General features: G+C 43.8%; 1 protein-coding gene across 6 annotated transcripts in view; it reads left to right on the top strand.

The window, feature by feature from the left end:
• The window catches only part of REPS1 (RALBP1 associated Eps domain containing 1), a 748,137-nt gene that overhangs the window by 377,198 nt on the left and 350,609 nt on the right, over positions 1-20,330 (top strand). For all 6 annotated transcript variants that reach the window (XM_069234311.1, XM_069234314.1, XM_069234310.1 and 3 more), the window contains exon 9: positions 3,403-3,524. In XM_069234311.1, coding sequence (XP_069090412.1) covers positions 3,403-3,524 — 122 coding nt within the window. The remainder of the gene's footprint in view (positions 1-3,402; positions 3,525-20,330) is intronic.

A 20,330-nucleotide genomic window follows, 5' to 3' on the forward strand; every position in this document is an offset into this window, starting at 1 on the left:
CCATTTATTTTTCCATAGGAATTTTGAACAGTCATAGTGCAAAAACTACTTGACGGAATTGCACCAAATTTGGTTGGGTGGTAGGTCCTGGTCCCGAAAGAGTGCTTTCCTTGTTTTGGTGAATTCCGTTCAGTAGTGTTTGAGAAATTAAGGGGAAGACAAATGTGTATCTCTAGGGACGTGAAGGATTTGCGACCCCCAACAATCTTGTGGTGAGATCTGAATGGCTGATAACACTTCAACAACAGAAGCTGTTGAAGTGTTGTCAGCCATCGTGGAACTCAGCTTGAACAGATTACCAAAAAAAAAAAAAAAAGTTTAAAAAAACTCAAAAGGCGCCACGGTACGAACACCTAGACCCTTTAGCTCTGATGGTTGGGTCCCAATGGGACCGCTTCCACGGCAAAAAAAAAAAATTTAAAAGATCAAAGCGCGGTCTCCTGCGCCTCATTAGTTTAACGCCCCCGGGTGGGCTAAGTCCCGGGGCTTTTTTTATATAAAAAAAAAAGGGGGGGGGGTGGCCCTCCTGATGCCCTGGTGACCGCCACCTCCCTTGGGCTCATTTTTTGGGGCTGGGTGGCCTGCAGCCCCACCGCTGCCATGGGGACTGCCACTTTCCCAGGGCTTTATTGTATTATGCGGGGGCATCTGTAACCAAGCCGCAGCAAACATTTTGGGTTTTGACAGCAGGACCTTTAGAGCAGGGCCCGCTGTCAAAATCTGAAGTTTCCTCTCAGCACGTGTGCAGAGGACAGAGATGAAATGCTTCAGCCAGCACGGAGATGCTTGCAAAACAGCTCCGTGCTTGCTGAAGCTTTGGCACTGCGGGAGAAGCCTTTTCACAGTGCCAGGTAGCCCATAAGGGCTTTTTAATTATAAAAAATAAAATAAAATAAAATGATATAAAAAAGTAGGGACCGCGGGGAGGCCGTAAGGGTTCCCTTGCGGTCCCACATAGCCTGCAAAGGGCGTTTAATTCTTCTTCTTTTTTTTTTATTAAAAAATATATATATATATTTAAATAAAAAAATATATAGGATCAGTGGGGGAGCCCTGAAGGCCAAAAAAAAAGAATAAAAAAAAAATACCCTTAGCTCAGTGTGAAGGTCGCAGGCCTGTAGTTACCTTAGGGCACTAGTTATAGGTACTTGAGGTAACTCTAACTGGTGAATTTCTGTGTGTTTGTACGTTACAAAATGTGAGCAAAACTATAACTTCCCTGTAACCTTTGGAGATATATATATATATATATATATATATATATATATATATATATATATATATATATATATATATATATATATATTATGTGTGTGTGTGTGTTACTCAGTTGTGAAACACTCTACCAGTTCAGCTGGGAACAGTTTCTCCTGGTCCCACAACTGATCCAGTTGCTCTCCAGTTTCTTCTGGCCATCGGCGACACCAAAGTATGCCAAGGCACTCAAGGAAGTAATTCTGCATATTTTCGGTATTCCTCATGTTCACTGTGGCACTCCTTCAGGCCCCAAGGATCTGCAGAGGCCTTAAGTTAGGTTATTGCTGGCGAATTTAGCTTTGGCACTGTTCGTGCCGCTAGCACCAGCCTCTGGTTCTTCCAACTTCCACTCTGGCTCCAATATCTGTGATGTTTTTTTTTTTCCACCAATGCTGTCCCAATGTCACTGGCTGCAGTTTGAGCCTCTGTCTACTGCAGTGTCCAACATCAAACCAAATCTGCTTAGACTCCGACCTAGGTTACACTTTGACTCCACTCTCAGTGCACTTGGTTCCAGTACATTCCGATTCAGACAAAACTCTTTTTCAGTGCCTTTCTTAGAGGCTTAATCACCTTCTTAGGTCTAATTGTGATCGGCCTGACAATGAAAATGGAGATGATTATAATGCCAATTACATAGACTTGTAAAATTCCAGTTTGGTGTCAACCCTTACCCTTTTTTAATTAAGCCCTGACTAACACCCTTATGGGCGCTTGGGGAAGCCCTGCTCTTGCCCACAAGCAAACAGACAGGTGGCCAGACGCCAGAGGTTGGCACCAGGCGACTTGGATTTTCTTATGCACCATCCTCCCAGTGTTTTTGCTTACTACTACTCCTTGAAAAAAAAAAAAAGGAGAGTCCATTGATCACACCCCCAGGAGAGGTTTAAGGTTTTATATTGATAGCACTATAGACCGTCCAGTGGACCATAATGGTGGGCTTCTCAGAAACAAAGAAAGGCAAGGTAGTGATGAGAAAGGACTCTGTCAGACTGGATAATCCTGTGCATTAAGACCTGCTGCACACTGGAAAGAAGCAGCTCTCTAAAGGACTAAGGGCTTGTTTCCTAAGAGCCAAGACTGTTACCACTGCACTGGCACGTGAAGAACCCGTTTGGGCTGTGATTTTGGCATCAGTGCATAAGTTTACAAAGCATTATGACCTTGACAACCAGGCTAGATGGTAATCCGTTTTGGGTTTGGGTCCTGCCAGACTTTCTGGCCTGAATCAGGTCCACGGGACCGTCCACTTTCAGAAGGTACTTCTTTGGTATCTATTCTACAGGCGAGGAATCTGCAGTTAGACAATTCCATTGGAAAACGAGCATTATTTACCTTCAGTAACACCCTTTAATGCTCTTGCTGTGGTCAGTCTAAGTGTAGATTCATCAATGCCCTCTCACCTTCCTATTCTGTGGAGTGGACTCTTTTACTAATTAAAAAGGTCCCAATTGAAAGATCTACAAACTGGTACCAGTGATTGTTTTGTGCTCAACGTCCAAGGTCACAAAGTGCCAAGAAAGAAAGACACTGATGTTACTGCACAGTCTCTGTGCAGTGGGTTGCACGGCGAATCAAAGTAATTGCGGAGCCGCGCAGTGTCACCTTGTGGCCCACAGGACCATTGGTTTGAAAAATTACCAATCAAGTCTGGTGCTTGAGGAATATTCTACAGGTGAGGAATTTGCAATTAGAGTATCCACCAAAAAGAGAGTTACAGAAGGGAAGTAACTTTTTGTTTTGCCGGTTTTTAAGGAATTTATCACTGATATTTTTTAAACTTTCCAAGGTGAGTACAAATTAAATGTGTCATCTTTGTACACCACTGGTTTTTATAAAGTTATATGGCTATGCACATGCACCATTTGAAAATATGGAAAGCTTGTTGTGTATATACCCAAGACAAAGCCATTTTATGGCACATTTAACTTTTTGTATTAGGATCACTGTGCTTAGCTTTTTAAGTATGCCCTTATAGCCTTTGTTATTTCAGCAGTCTAATGCTGTCTCCTGATTGTTCAATGCTGTATAGGCAATTGTAGTTGGATGGAATGGGCCCCAAAATTAAGACTTGTCCTGGCTGTTTATTTCTGTCTAAGAAATTGTTGCAGCACATGGCATGTTTTGTTTTTGTTTTTCTTTCAGAAGCTGGAGATCAAGCTAGTGAAGTAGGATTCTCAAGCTCTCCGGTGGAAGCACCTCCAAGCAAATCACCTTCTATGCCTTCACTTAATCAGACATGGCCAGAAATGAACCAGAGCAGTGAGGTTAGTATCCCTTTCCAGTTAAATATATTTATTTTCTTCTAACTTCTTAAGTAATTCAATGCAACATTTACTCATTCTTCATCAAATAGCACCATTTCTAGAATGGTGAATGTAATGCTTGTGTTAATCATATATGCTCTATACAGCAACAGTGCTTGACTCGAGGAAGGTAATGAACAAGATTTGCTGCCCACAATTTGTGCATTTCTTAAGGCTGGATGAGCCACAACATTAATGCAAAAACGTTAAAGGAAAACAACTGCATAGGTATGAAAGTACACATGTGCCAAAACCTTGAGAATGGAATTCAAGACCAGTGACAACATATGGATTACATGTGTGTTTCCTCTGCGGTGATCTGCAGGCTCCATCTGGAATGTGGATGAGTGATCTGATTGATAAAGATTAGCCTCCGTCACTTTAATGCTAAACTTTACTGGTTTACCACTCCTACAATGCAGAGAAATAATTATTTGTATGAGAGAAACATGCACTGGTCTTAGTTTGTTTCCCAGAAAGCTGTGCATTCAGTCAGAAACCCTGTTTTTAAAAAAATGTTTTTTCCTTAGAGATGAAAATGTGTATCTTGGTCATAAATCCACTTGAATAATTTAGTACTTGAGATGCTGCACTTTTTAAAATTGTCTGTTCTCTTTTCCATAAATATTTTAAAGTCTAAGTAATGGGATATTTGGCTTCATCCTAAGGTTAAGCTCTCTGATCCTTGCCACATTGTCTAAAGACTCCGGCTGCTTTATGTGTGGCCCATGGAGCTGAGAGATGCCCCTGCTGGATTATCGCCCGCGGGATCGCCTCATACACCAGGAGGACATTCTGGATCTATCCCTGGATCTGTACTCACACCGACAACAGTGCTGACTACTGACTTAGTTCTAGACCACCAGATGACATTCTGGGCTCCTTAGGCACAGATTGAAGAGCAACTTATTGTTCTCTCCAACTCAGAGAATGTACCCCATCAATGCCACTCAAGTGCCTACACTGGTGCTGCCTGAATCATACCTAACCACACCAGACTTCCCATCTTTTCCTGCAGGAAGGGATGATGAAGAGTGTTATTGGCACCCGAAGGGCGACTCCTACCATGAGTAATACTGATATGAGGAGCTGGATACGGCCAGTGGTCTGGACTCCTTAGCAGACACTGGCCTGATTTCTCTTCAGGGCCCTGCCATGGAAGAAGGTGCATCTTTTCTTACTATGCTGTGCAGGGCAGTGGACGTTCTTGATCTACACCTACCCTCTGTCGAGGTCAAGTAAGGGGTAAGCTCTGTGGAGTCTGTGCTCTACTTTAATGAGGCTTTCACCGACTTTCTGCTAGGGGCTTGGGCCAAATACACAGATGTTCCTGTGCACTGAATGGTTGCCTGATGCCATTACCGTGCCCCTGGAGACCCAGCCTTCTTGTCCCAGCATCCCTCTCCTGAGAGCCAGGTGATATAGGGCACAACAGCAAAGTTAAACCCAGTTGCATTCCCTACTACCCCACTGTATAGGAAATCCAAGAGGCTGTACACTTTAGGGAAGAGGATTTTATTTTCCACCAGTTTGGCATAACTGTTGGTGAATACAGCATGTCTCTTTGGCTGGTACTGCCATGCCTTGTGGGGTTTGGATGTGCAGCTGCTGCCCATGATCTTCGAGGACAGTCTGGCTATCCTGCACCAGGCATTGCTGGTGGCAGGAACACATAGAAGTGCAGTATTCAGTGTGGACTGGACACCACTGATTTATTATATTGGACCATGGTCTCTACAGTGGTCCTCCTCCTCCAAGTCTGTTCGTGGCCCACTGGATTTTCAGTGGAGGCTAGTGATCTGTGAATGTGGTGGGGCATAATACTGGCCAGGAGATCACTTTTTTTCAGAATTTGCCTCACTAATAGTTCCTCTTTCATTTTCTCCCTTCCCCTTCACTCATTCTAGCTCTCATTCTCGCCATGCTCACTCCCATTCACTTTTACTCATACACAAACATACAGATTAACTGTTACACACTGTGACTGTCTGTGGGTCCTGGTGCAACTGCACCCTCATTGATAGCTATACCCCTGACCCACTCCCATTCCCTCTCAGAACCTCCAATCATTCACTCATTCTAACTCACTGTCTCCTTCACTCACTCTCTCCTTCATTCACTCATACTTATTCACACTTATTCGTCCACACTCTCAAACTCAGATTCTCACTAACTTTCATTGCCATTGACGCTCTCTCACACACTTACACTCAATCCTATTCACTCACTCACAAACACATACACACTTGCATAGAGAAATAACTATTTTTATTTTTTATTTTTTTTACTTACCTTGCTTACTTAGCTGGCAGCTCAAAGGCTCCATCGCAGCTGCAGAGCAGGAATCTGGTGCTAGGCATTTGAACCAGCAAGCCATGATTCCCATTGTGGAGCCAGACCAAGGTGCATCAAGGACAGGTTTGAAAAGGGGAAGATCCACCTCAGTCCGTCTCCCAGCTTCTTGATAGGCTTGGAAGAAGTGCTGTAGATCCTGCCCCAGCTGCTCTGGACGGCTTTTTATTGGCTTCACCACTTGGGTGCACCCTTACATCCACATTTTAGCAGATGTACTGTGCTACCTGAGGCATGCACCGTATATCTGCTAAATGAAGTGGATTGTGCCTGTTGAGCGTATTGTAGTTGCTTTATTTTGAAGCAACAATCTATAGCTAGATCATGCCTCAGCCTCCCCAGACCCCTCCTCCTGTCATGACAAGCCTGGAGACAAGAAGGAAAGGGCTGACCTGCCCAAAACCTGTGTTTTCATTAACACTGCTAAGTTGCAAAAATTAGCAAAGGCCTCACAGGAGTCAGTGGGTCTGTGTCCTGGAGCCCCTGATAAGGAGCCGCTGCTGTTTTCAAGGAATGTCAAATCGTACTTGATGGACATGTCCTTTGACAGCCCCCCACCTCTTCAGCAACAAGGCTGACCTGGTGCTTGAGCACTTGAGAGCTGAGTCACCACCAGATTCCTGGACCTTTGCCTGGCCTAAGTCAACAGCAACAGTCCTTTTGCCCCTTCCATGGTCATAGTCGGGGCTCTCGTGGGTGTCCACCATCCCATTTTTTTCCCCAGGCCAGCAACAGGGATCTCATAGAGCATGTGGATGCACTCAGCGTACTGTCTAGTCCCCCACCTCTCTGGCTGCTGCAGCTTCAACATTTTAGTGAATCATACATGCTGCACACTCATCCTGTTGAAGGCAGGATCAGGTACCGTCTGTCCCATTGACAAGCAATAACTTGTGACAAGTGGGTGCTACAGATTGTTCAGAACAGTTATACCCCAACCTTCCTTCAGACTTCGCCACCCTTTCCACCATCCCTAGAACTTCTGACGGCAGACCATCTCTTTTTGATGCATCAGGAACTGCAGGCTCTGTTGGCCAATAGAGCCCCCGAGAGGGTGCTAGCATAAGAAGTAGGGCATGGTTGCTATTCTTGCTACTTTCTTGTCCTGAAAAAGAACTGATGCCTTTGTATAATACTCTTGGACCTTAGTCCTCTCAAAGCCTTTCTACGGAAAGAGAAATTTAAGATGTTTACGTTGGCTCAGGTTCTGTCTTGCCTGGATCCCACACACTAGATGGTAACATTGGAACTCCAAGACACACATTTTCACATTTCTGTTCTGCAGGCCCACAGGCATTACTTGTGGTTCACAATAGGCCAAGTGTATGTCCAGCGCTCTGTGCTCACCATTTGGCCTCACCAGTGCCCCTTGCGTGTTCATGAAAGTGATGGGGATTGTTGCAGCACACAAGCAAAGGTTATGGGTTCCAGACTCACCCTATGTCGATGACCGAATGTTGAAGGTGGGATCACCCTAGGGAGCTGTCACCCGCTTCCAGACTAAGGTGAACCTTCTGCACTTGATGTGGTTTACTGTCAACATGCCAAAGTCACACCTGGCTCCCTCTAAGATGCTTTCTTTCAACAGAGCTATTCTGTATGTTCTGGATGCCTATCCTCCGGACCGCAAAGTCCAGAACATTTGGACTATGAGCCTAATGGTTTGACCTCAGTCCTGAATTATGGTGAGACTGACTCAGGCTGCTGAGTGTGATGGGCTCCTGCATCCTGCTGGTAAAGTCGCTCGATGGCATATGTGGCCTCAGCAGTGTGATCTGAAGTCACAGTGGCCACAACACCAGGGGAATCTGTCCAACCTGGATGATATTTAGAGGGAGACTGCAAAGATGTGCAGGAGTGGTTGAGGAACCAAGATTTAACCAGCTGCAGACTGCTCTCCCTTACTCACCCGAAATTGACAGAGGTGACCGACGCATGACTTCTAGCTGGAGGAGATCAGAGGCCTCTAGTACCCAGTGGAATCCCAGCTCCTCATCAAATCACCTGGAGCTGATTGGCATTGAAAGCCTCCATCAAAGGCCAAGTAGGTTCAGGTGTTCACTGGCAACACCACTGCCATGTGGTATTGCAACAAATAGGACAGTGTAGGGTTGTGGACCTTGTGCCAGGAGGCCCAATACCTCTGTACTTAGCTGTAGTGGCAGGATATCTTCTTGGTCGTGCAGCACTTGGAAGGATCTCCGAATTCCAGAGCAGACAAGCTCAGCAGCCGATGCCTTGCAGATCACAAATGGTATCTACTTCTTGAGGTGGTGTAATGTCTCTTCTGAGAATGGAAACAATCTTGGCTCCATCTATTCACCACCGCCAAGAATGTACAATATCAGCACTTCTGCTTGCTGAAGTTTCCTAAGCGGCTCTCGCACGGACATGCATTCTGGTTAGATTGAAACCTAGGACGCATGCCTTTCTGCCAATACCAGTCCTTCCCGAGTTCTCGGAAGACATCAGGATTGACTGGTGACAAGACATCTTAATGGCTCTGGACTGGGCGAGGAGAGTTTGGTATCCTGAACTCATGAGCATCTGTTCTCTAATCAGGTTGCCCGTTCGGCAGGATCTCCTGCTGGTGCACAGGGGCAAGGTCCTGCACCACACTCTCCACCTTCATGCATGGTGATTGAGCAGCGACAGTTAGATGCCTTTGATCTTTCTTTCAAGATTTCTCATGTCATCTTGGCAGCCAGGAGTCCCTCATCGAACACTGTGTACGCTTGCTCTTGGAGCAAACTTATTGTATGGGTATTTATTCTAAAGTAAGAAATCTGCTGTTAGACGTCTCATACAGAACAACACGTTACTTCAATAATGTTTTGTCTAGTAGAGACTCTGTCTAACTGCAGGTTCCTCACTGATCCTCCTGTCGCCACCTGTTCTGCAATCTGGCCTTTTTAGCCTAACATTCTATTAGATTCTGCACACTGGTCAAAATATCATTCTGACACATTTTTGATGTGGGAAATGAAATAGATGTCAGTGTGTCACCTATATTGGTACAGTATTTCATAACTTCTGACACATAACAGATTGACGCCACCTACCAGTGCATAGAGAGTACTGATGCCTGGGGAATATTCTAAGGTGAGGAATCTGTGGTTAGATAGTTTCTCTACCAGAAAAAAACATTTCTGAATGTAAGTAACTTGTTCTCCTGTATGATATTGCTCACTGAAGTATACGGACTGGAACATATTTTGCAATACTGCTTTTCACTGCATCATGTTTGAATTGTATTCCTCCGACCTCTGTAGACATTTTTTTGCTAATTAACACACACACACACACACACACACACATATAATTATCTATCTATCTATCTATCTATCTATCTATCTATCTATCTATCTATCTATCTATCTATCTATCTATCCTCGATGGCATGTGTAGCTGCAGATACACATGCTATGCATAGCTTTTCCGACATCTAGTGTTGGGCTCGGAGTGTTACAAGTTGTTTTTCTTCGAAGAAGTCTTTTCGGAGTCACTAGATTGAGTGACTCCTCCTCTCGGTTCCATTGTGCATGTTCATCGACTCCATTGTTAGATTGTTTTCTTTCCGTGGTCGGGTTCGGAAATGTTTCCTTTCGCTACGAGATTTTGATTCGGAAAACCACAGAAAACCTTCTTATTGGTCGATATTGTTTCGATCGCGTTTCCCATTTAGCATCTAATCAGTAGAACCTTTGGAACCTTCATTTTTCTCTGCCCTTTGGGGCACATGCACCCAACTCAGGCCTGTTCGTGACTACCGCGTGGAAAGCCTGATGGATCGGACTCCATTCCGATTCTGCCCTCGGTGCCATGTGAAGTACCCCTTACAGACCAGCACTCGGTTTGTAATTTGTGCCTTTCTCCAGACCATCAGGAGGAAGATTGTGAGGCCTGTCGATCATTTCGATCAAAGAAGACCCTCTGAGATCGCAGAGCCCGCAGACTCGAAATGGCGTCGAAAAGCAGCAAACATTTTGACGTCATGGAAGAAAAGCAGGCGCAAACAGCAGTCTCCATCCGAGATACAGACTCCGAACAAGAGTCTGAAGACGACAGACCCATCACAGCTGGCCAGCATGTGAGTACTTCAGCCCCTACACCCTTGCACAAAAAACATTTAAAGGCCTTGGGTACACCAATGCCGGAAGGCCATGGTTCAGCCTGAAAAAAGACTGTTGGCGACCGTCCTTCGGGGTCGCGTCAAAAAAGGCCACTCCTCCGTCTACTTCGTAGTGGAGTAAATCTATAAAAGGCACCGTTTCGGACTCCAGTAAAAGAGACCATTCTTCAGGAGTCGAAAATTCGTCAATTGGCTTCGGAGCGGAGACCTTCGTCTACCTTTTCGGGACCAAAAAAACTACATACTTCGGAGATGAAAAAGTCCTCATATACAGAGGAACAAGGACTATCAAAAAAATTGAGAGAATCTCATAAGACTTCTGAGGAAGAGACTGAACTTGAACCAATTTTACAGGTTATGGATAAGAGACAATCCAGAATACATATCCATAAGGAGACAGGAAGAATGATCACTGTACCTCCTTTAAAGACAAAAAGAAAGCTGGTTTTCCAAGAGGAATTGGACTCTGTTACAGCCACCAGCAAAGGTGCAGAAACAAAAGAAGCCACTACCTCTCCATACTTTTCCTCCTCAATCTCCACAATTATCTTTCTCACCTCACAACAGCCCACCACCACTGCCTTCTCCAACACATTCTTCATATTCACAAGGAGGTACGGCAGACCCATGGGATCTCTATGACCCTGAGCCCGTCCCAGATAATGACCCAGATATTTACCCATGAACACCTTCTCCTCCAGAAGATACCACTGCATACACCAAAGTAATATCCAGGGCAGCAGCTTACCATGGGGTAACCATGCATTCGGAGCTATTGGAAGAAGATTTCTTATTTAATACTGTCTTCTACACATTCAAGGTACCAGTGTCTTCCAGTGTTACCAGGCATGGTTAAACTGCAGAACAAATCTTTAGCGAGCCTGTAAAAGCTAGGATTATTGCACCTTGAATTGATAAAAAGTATAAGCCTGCACCTTCGGACCCAGATGACATTACTCACCGGGTCCCTCCTGACTCAGTGGTAGTCAGTGCAGCAAGAAAGAGGGCAAATAGCCAGTCTTGAGGAGATGCACCACCACCTGATAAGGAGAGTAGAAAAGTTGACGCAGCAGGGAAAAGAGTTGCTACACAAGCAGCAAATCAGTGGAGCATTGCAAATTCTCAGGCACTATTAACCAGGTATGATAGGGCCCATTGGGATGACATGCAGCATATTATTCAGCATTTCCCAAAAGAACACCAGAAAAGGGCACAACAAGTAGTAGAGGAGGGGCAAGCTTAGCAATAATCGGATAAGATCCGCCCTTGATGCGGCTGATACAGCTACAAGGAGTATAAACACTGCCATCTCAATCAGAAGACATGCATGGCTGCGCTCCTCTGGTTTTAAACCAGAAATTCAACAGGCAGTACTTAATATGCTTTTTGATAAAAAGCACCTATTTGGCCCAGAACTGGACACCACTAATGAAAAGCTAAGGAAGGATTCTGATATTGCGAAAGCAATGGGCGCTTTATACACCACCCCATATAGAGGTTCCTTTTGCAGGCCACAGTTTGGAGGAGGTTTTAAGCCACAATCCTCAGAGGCTTCCACCTCCCAAACAAAGCAATCACAACAAACCCAGTATCAACAAGGTGGGTTTAGAGGATCCTATAGAGGTCAGTACTTCAGAAATAGAGGTAAATGCCAAACCTCTAAACAAACATCACAGCCGAAACAGTGACTTCCTTCCCTCCTTTCCACTCCACACATTTCCTGTGGGGGGAAGACTACAGCAGTTCCACTCTCATTGGCAAAATATTACCACAGATAACTGGGTATTATCAATTACCCAAAATGGCTATTGCCTAGAACTAATATCCACCCCTCCAAACATTCCACCACGATATCACAAGTTGTCCCCCGAACATACAGTTCTTTTACAACAAAAAGTACAATCTCTACTGTCAAAGCAAGCAATAGAATTAGTTCCACAGTCTCAACAAGGGACAGGAGTATACTCACTATACTTCCTAATTCCCCAAAAAGATGGCACCATTGGGCCCATATTAGACCTCAGGCATCTCAATATATGCATCTTGTCAGAGCATTTTCACATGGTAACTCTGCAAGATATTATTCCACTACTGAAAAAAACAAGATTTTATGATTGCTCTAGATCTCAAAGATGTGTATTTCAACATACCCATCCACTGCTCACAGAAAATACCTCAAGTTTGTCATAGCAGGAAAACATTATCAGTTCAAGGTGTTATCATTTGGCATAACAGCTCCAAGAGTGTTCACAAAGTGTCTAGCAGTAGTAGCAGCTTATTTAAGAAGACAACACATCCATGTCTTTCCATATCTAGAAGATTTGCTAATAAAATCAAGCAATCTTACACAATGCCAAAAACACACTCGTTATCTGATAGAAACTCTGCACACACTAGGATTATCTCTAAACTACCAAAAGTCACACCTTCCACCAGCACAAGTACAACCGTACCTAGGTGCTATCCTAAACACTCAACTAGCTCTAGCGTATCCAAATATACAAAGGATGCAAGCTTTCCATAATTTAATACCACTCATACAGCCAAATCAACAATACACTGTAAGATTTATAATGAAAGATTTATCATGCAGACTCTAGGAATGATGGCATCTTGCTTAGAAATAGTCCCACATATAAGATTAAACATGAGGCCCTTACAACAGTGCCTTGCACAACAATGGTCACAAGCACACAGTCAACTTCAAGATCTAGTGTTGATAGACCGCCAAACACATATGTCCCTTCAATGGTGGAATCACAACAATTTAATGAAGGGGCGGTCTTTTCAAGACCCTGTCTCTGCCTCAGAGCCTAATTACAACGGATGCATCAATAATCGGCTGGGGAGCTCACCTAAACTATCAGACCATTCAAGGGCAATGGGATGCCAAACAGAAACAGCTATACATAAACCACTTAGAATTATTAGCTGTGTTTCTTGCCCTAAAAGCATTTCAAACTCTTCTCAAACAGAAGAATGTTCTCATAAATCAGACAACATGACAACCATCTATTATCTCAACAAACAGGGAGGGACACATTCATCTCAGCTGTCCCTTCTAGCCCAAACAATTTGGAAATGGGCAATTCACAATCAAATTCATTGAATAGCAAAATACACTCCAGGGATAGACAATCAGTTGGCAGACCTCCTCAGCAGAAATCACCAACAAACACACGAATGGGAGATTCACTGGCAAGTACTTCAAAGGTACTTTCAAAAGTGGGGAACACCAGACATAGATCTAGTCGCAACAAGCGAAAACGCAAAATGCCAAAACTTTGCATCCAGACACCCACATCCCCTATCCAAGGGCAATGCTTTATGGATCAATTGGTCAGGGAAATTTGTTTACGCTTTTCCCACTCTCCAACTCATTCCATTTGTAGTCAACAAATTGCATCAAAACACACTCAATATGATACTCATAGCACCAACGTGGGCACGTCAACTGTGGTACACAACATTGTTAGGCCTCTTAGTAGTACCACAGTCCAAGCTCCCAAACATACCAGAACTGTTGAGACAAAACAAAGGGCAGATCAGGCACCCAATCCCAACACACTCAATCTGGCGATTTGGCTCCTGAGGTCATAGAATTTGGGTATTTACAGCTACCATCACAATGTATGGAAGTGATTAGGCAAGCAAGAAAACCCACTACGAGACAGTTCTATGCTAACAAATGAAAAAGATGTGTATAGTGCTGTCAATCTAAACAGATTGCCCCTCTTACAGCATCAATACAAGATATTGTATGCTATTTACTTCATTTGCAAAAAATCAAATTTAGCATTCTCTTCTATAAAAATACATCGTACTGCAATTTCAGCATATTTGCAAAATGTACAGCACAGCTCTTTATTTAGAGTTCCTGTTATCAAAGCCTTCATGGAAGGTTTAAAACGCATCATTCCACCCAGAACACCTCCAGTTCCTTCTTGGAATTTTAACATAGTGCTTACGAGACTTATGGGCCCACCATTTGAACCTATGCACTCATGTCAAATGCAATTCTTAACATGGAAGGTTGCCTTCCTAGTCGCAATTACATCATTGCAAAAAGTCAGTGAAATTCAAGCTTTCACTATTGAAGAACCATTCATACAAGTACACGAACATAAAGTTGTACTACAAACTAACCCTAAATTTCTACCAAAAGTGGTATCACATTTTCATATTAATCAAACAGTGGAACTACAAGTCTTCTTCCCACAGACAGATTCTGTGGCAGAAAGCTCTCTACATACATTAGACATTAAAAGAGCACTAATGTACTATATAGATAGAACAAAACCATTCAGGAAAACTAAACAGCTGTTTGTAGCCTTTCAAAAACCTCATACTGGTAACCCCATTTCAAAACAAGGAATAGCAAGATGGATAGTAAGATGCATCCAAACATGCTTCGGTAAAGCCAAAAGACAACTCTTAGTTCCTCCTAAAGCACATTCCACAAGGAAAAAAAGGTGCTACAATGGCTTTTTTTGGAAACATACCAATGGCTGAAATATGTAAAGCAGCTACTTGGTCAACACCACATAAATGTACTAAACACTACTGTGTAAATGTTTTAGCAACACAGCAAGCCACAGTAGGTCAAGCCGTACTCAGAACATTATTTCAAACAACTTCAACCCCTCCAGGCTAACCACCTCTTTTATGGGAGGACAAACTGCTTTGTAGTCTGTGCACAGCATATGTATCTGCAGCTACACATGCCAGCGAATGGAAAATGTCACTTACCCAGTGTACATCTGTTTGTGGCATGTTCCGCTGCAGATTCACATGCACCTTCCCACCTCCCCGGCAGCCTGTAATCATTTAAGTTAACCACATTTGTACATATGTAGATATATATATATATATGTTCGATGGCATGTGTAGCTGCAGATACACATGCTGTGCACATCCCGCCATCTGGTGTTGGGCTCGGAGTGTTACAAGTTGTTTTTCTTCGAAGAAGTCTTTTCGAGTCACGAGACCGAGGTACTCCTCCCATTTCGACTCCATTGCGCATGGGCGTCGACTCCATCTTAGATTGTTTTTTTTCCGCCATCGGGTTCGGACGTGTTCCTTTTCGCTCCGTGTTTCGGGTCGGAAAGTTAGTTAAAATCTCGGAAAAAACGTCGGTATTGTTTGCGTTCGGTATCGGGTTAGTTACAACAGATCGACACCGAATTTAGAAGAGTTCCGGTGGCCCTTTGGGTTTTTTTCGATCCCCCGTCGGGGCCTGGTCGGCCCGGCCACGTGTGAATTCAAGGCTGATGGAACGGACCCCATTCCGCTTCTGTCCAAAATGCCATAACAAGTATCCGTATACGGATCAGCATCTGGTCTGTAACTTGTGCTTGTCCCCAGAGCACAAGGAAGATACTTGTGAGGCCTGTCGAGCGTTTCGGTCCAGAAAGACGTTAAGAGACCGAAGAGCCAGAAGACTGCAGATGGCGTCGACGCCGACAGAACAAGAGCGTTTCGAGGAAGAAGAGGAAGCTTTCTCTATCCACGAATCGGACTCGGAAGAGCTCGAGGCCGAAGAAACGCCGAAAACCGTGAGTAAGACGTCAAAACATAAGACTCACGAGAAGTCAACAAGAGCCCAGGGGACGCCACCGCCAACAGGCCATGGCTCAACCCAAAAAAGCGGTGACCGAGCCAAGGCACCGAAAAAGGGCACGCTGGTGTCGAAGTCATCCGACTCCGGTCGAGATACCGCCACACAGCAATCTCGGACCCGAGACATCGGCTCTGAGAAATTTCGGCACCGTGACAGCGGTACCGAACAAATTCGGCACCGAGACACCACCGTGCCGAAAATTACAAAGGTTTCTTCGGAGCCTAAAAAGACCTCCGAAAAAGTTTCGGTTCCGAAACATCCAGCCTCGGAGCCGAGAACAGGTTCCTATACAGAGGAACAAGGATTAGCCTCACAAATGAAAAAACATAGATTTGGAGAGGAACTTCAAGCTGTAGAGCCAGACTATACTCAAAGGAGGCTCCACATTCATCAAGACACAGGGAAGATAACCACTCTTCCTCCAATTAAAACAAAAAGAAAACTTGCCTTTCACGAAAAGGACAAGGAGCCACAGGCAAAGGTGGCAAAGAAAACAACTCCACCACCTTCTCCACCACCATCAGTGCACACATCATCAGTAGCAACTCCTCCACTGATGCAATCCCCGACTCATACTGCCATGAGTCAAGATGATCCCGATGCATGGGACCTTTACGATGCTCCAGTATCGGACAACAGCCCAGACTCGTACCCTACCAGGCCGTCCCCTCCTGAGGACAGTACATCTTACACACAGGTGATCGCAAGGGCAGCTGCTTTCCATAACGTCACCTTGCATTCAGAACCAATTGAGGATGACTTCTTGTTTATCACGCTAACCTCCACTCATAGCCAGTACCAAAGACTACCTATGCTCCCAGGAATGCTAAAACATTCAAAACAAATCTTTCAGGATCCTGTTAAAGGCCGAGCCATAACTCCAAGGGTGGAGAAAAAGTACAAGCCACCGCCAACAGATCCTGTTTATATTACAAAACAGTTAACTCCAGACTCAGTAGTTGTCGGGGCAGCTCGTAAGAGAGCAAACTCTCATACCTCGTGAGACGCACCACCTCCAGACAAAGAGAGTCGCAAATTTGATGCTACGGGCAAAAGGGTTGCAGCACAAGCAGCAAACCAATGGCGCATTGCCAATTCACAAGCGCTTTTGGCAAGATATGACAGAGCTCACTGGGATGAGATGCAACATTTGATAGAACACTTACCCAAGGAGTTCCAAAAAAGAGCACAACAAGTGGTGGAAGAAGGACAAAGTATCTCTAATAATCAGATACGGTCTTCAATGGATGCAGCAGATACGGCTGCAAGGACAGTAAATACTGCAATAACAATAAGAAGGCACGCATGGCTCCGCACGTCAGGTTTCAAGCCGGAAATTCAACAAGCCGTGCTAAATATGCCATTTAATGAACAGCAGTTGTTTGGGCCGGAAGTCGACACTGCTATTGAGAAACTCAAGAAAGACACTGATACGGCAAAAGCCATGGGCGCACTCTACTCCCCGCAGAGCAGAGGCACCTTTCGCAAAACACCTTTTAGGGGAGGGTTTCAAGGACAACCTACAGAAACCACAACATCACAAACAAGGCCCACTTACCAAAGCCAATATCAGCGGGGAAGTTTTCGGGGGCAATATAGAGGGGGACAATTCCAAAGAAGTAGAGGAAAATTCCAAAGCCCCAAAAGTCCTCAAAATAAGCAGTGACTCACAAGTCACACATCCCCATCACATAACACCTGTGGGGGGAAGATTAAGCCAATTTTACAAACATTGGGAGGAGATAACAACAGATACTTGGGTACTTGCAATTATCCAGCATGGTTATTGCATAGAATTTCGCGAATTCCCTCCAACAGTCCCACCGAAAACACACAGTATGTCGAAACAACATATAAATCTTCTAGGATTAGAAGTTCAAGCATTGCTCCAAAAAGAAGCAATAGAATTAGTACCAAAACAAGAACTAAACACAGGAGTTTACTCACTGTACTTTCTGATACCCAAAAAAGACAAAACTCTAAGACCTATACTAGATCTCAGAATATTAAATACATACATCAAATCAGACCATTTTCACATGGTTACATTACAAGAAGTAATCCCACTGCTCAAACAACAAGACTACATGACAACACTGGATCTAAAGGATGCATATTTCCATATACCAATACATCCTTCACACAGGAAGTACCTAAGGTTTGTATTCCAAGGGATACATTACCAATTCAAAGTGTTGCCATTCGGAATAACACCTGCGCCAGGAGTTTTTACAAAATGTCTAGCAGTAGTAGCTGCACATATCAGAAGGCAGCAAATACATGTGTTCCCGTACCTAGACGATTGGTTAATCAAAACCAACACGCAAAAACAGTGTTCACAACACACAAATTACGTCATAGAAACCCTACACAAACTAGGTTTCTCAATCAATTACTCAAAGTCACACCTTCTGCCGTGTCAAACACAGCAATACCTAGGAGCAACAATCAACACAGTAAAAGGAATTGCCACTCCAAGTCCACAAAGAGTCCAAACATTCCAAAATGTCATACAAGCCATGTATCCAAACCAAAAGATACAGGTCAAATTAGTAATGAAGCTCCTAGGCATGATGTCCTCATGCATAGCCATTGTCCCAAACGCAAGGTTGCACATGCGGCCCTTACAACAGTGCCTAGCATCACAGTGGTCACAGGCACAGGGTCAACTTCTAGATCTGGTGTTGATAGACCGCCAAACATACATCTCGCTTCAATGGTGGAACAGTATAAATTTAAACCAAGGGCGGCCTTTTCAAGACCCAGTGCCACAATACGTAATAACAACAGATGCATCCATGACAGGGTGGGGAGCACACCTCAATCAGCACAGCATCCAAGGACAATGGGACATTCAGCAAAGACAGTTTCATATAAACCACTTAGAACTGTTAGCAGTATTTCTAGCTCTGAAAGCATTTCAACCCATAATAACCCACAAATACACTCTTGTCAAAACAGACAACATGACAACAATGTATTACCTAAACAAACAGGGAGGAACACACTCGACACAGTTGTGTCTCCTAACACAAAAAATATGGCATTGGGCGATTCACAACCACATTCGCCTAATAGCACAATTTATTCCAGGGATTCAGAATCAGTTAGCAGACAATCTCTCTCGGGATCACCAACAGATCCACGAATGGGAAATTCACCCCCAAATACTGAACACTTACTTCAGAATGTGGGGAACACCACAAATAGATCTATTTGCAACAAAAGAAAACTCAAAATGCCAAAACTTCGCATCCAGGTACCCACAACATCAGTCTCAGGGCAATGCACTATGGATGAACTGGTCAGGGATATTTGCGTACGCTTTTCCCCCTCTCCCACTTCTTCCATATCTAGTAAACAAGTTGAGTCAAAACAAACTCAAACTCATACTAATAGCACCAACATGGGCAAGGCAACCTTGGTACACGACACTACTAGACCTTTCAGTAGTACCTCATATCAAACTGCCAAACAGACCAGATCTGTTAACACAACACAAACAACAGATCAGACATCCAAATCCAGCATCGCTGAATCTAGCAATTTGGCTCCTGAAATCCTAGAATTCGGGCACTTAGACCTCACACAGGAATGTATGGAGGTCATAAAACAGGCTAGAAAACCTACCACTAGACACTGTTATGCAAATAAGTGGAAAAGATTTGTTTATTACTGCCATAATAATCAAATTCAACCTTTACACGCATCTGCAAAAGAGATAGTAGGATACTTACTACATTTGCAGAAATCTAAACTAGCTTTCTCTTCCATTAAAATACATCTTATGGCAATTTCAGCTTACCTGCAAATTACGCACTCAACTTCATTATTTAGGATACCAGTCATGAAAGCGTTTATGGAAGGCCTAAAGAGAATTATACCACCAAGAACACCACCAGTTCCTTCATGGAACCTCAACATTGTCTTAACACGACTCATGGGTCCACCTTTTGAGCCCATGCACTCTTGTGAAATGCAATACTTAACGTGGAAAGTTGCATTTTTAATTGCCATCACATCTCTAAGAAGAGTGAGTGAAATTCAAGCATTTACCATTCAAGAACCATTTATTCAAATACACAAAAATAAAGTTGTTCTACGGACCAATCCTAAATTTTTACCTAAAGTAATATCACCGTTCCACTTGAATCAAACAGTAGAATTACCAGTGTTCTTCCCACAGCCAGATTCTGTAGCTGAAAGAGCACTACATACATTAGACATCAAAAGAGCACTAATGTACTACATTGACAGAACAAAACTAATTCGAAAGACAAAACAACTATTTATCGCCTTTCAAAAACCTCATACAGGAAATCCAATTTCAAAACAAGGCATTGCTAGATGGATAGTTAAGTGCATTCAAACATGCTATCTTAAAGCTAAAAGAGAACTGCCTATTACACCAAAGGCACACTCAACCAGAAAGAAAGGTGCTACCATGGCCTTTCTAGGAAATATTCCAATGAACGAAATATGTAAGGCAGCAACATGGTCTACGCCTCATACATTTACCAAGCACTACTGTGTAGATGTGTTAACTGCACAACAAGCAACAGTAGGTCAAGCTGTACTAAGAACATTATTTCAAACTACTTCAACTCCTACATGCTGAACCACCCCTTTTGGGGAGATAACTGCTTATTAGTCTATGCACAGC

The sequence above is a fragment of the Pleurodeles waltl genome, chromosome 5, assembly GCF_031143425.1.
Source record: "Pleurodeles waltl isolate 20211129_DDA chromosome 5, aPleWal1.hap1.20221129, whole genome shotgun sequence".
NCBI lineage: Eukaryota > Metazoa > Chordata > Amphibia > Caudata > Salamandridae > Pleurodeles > Pleurodeles waltl.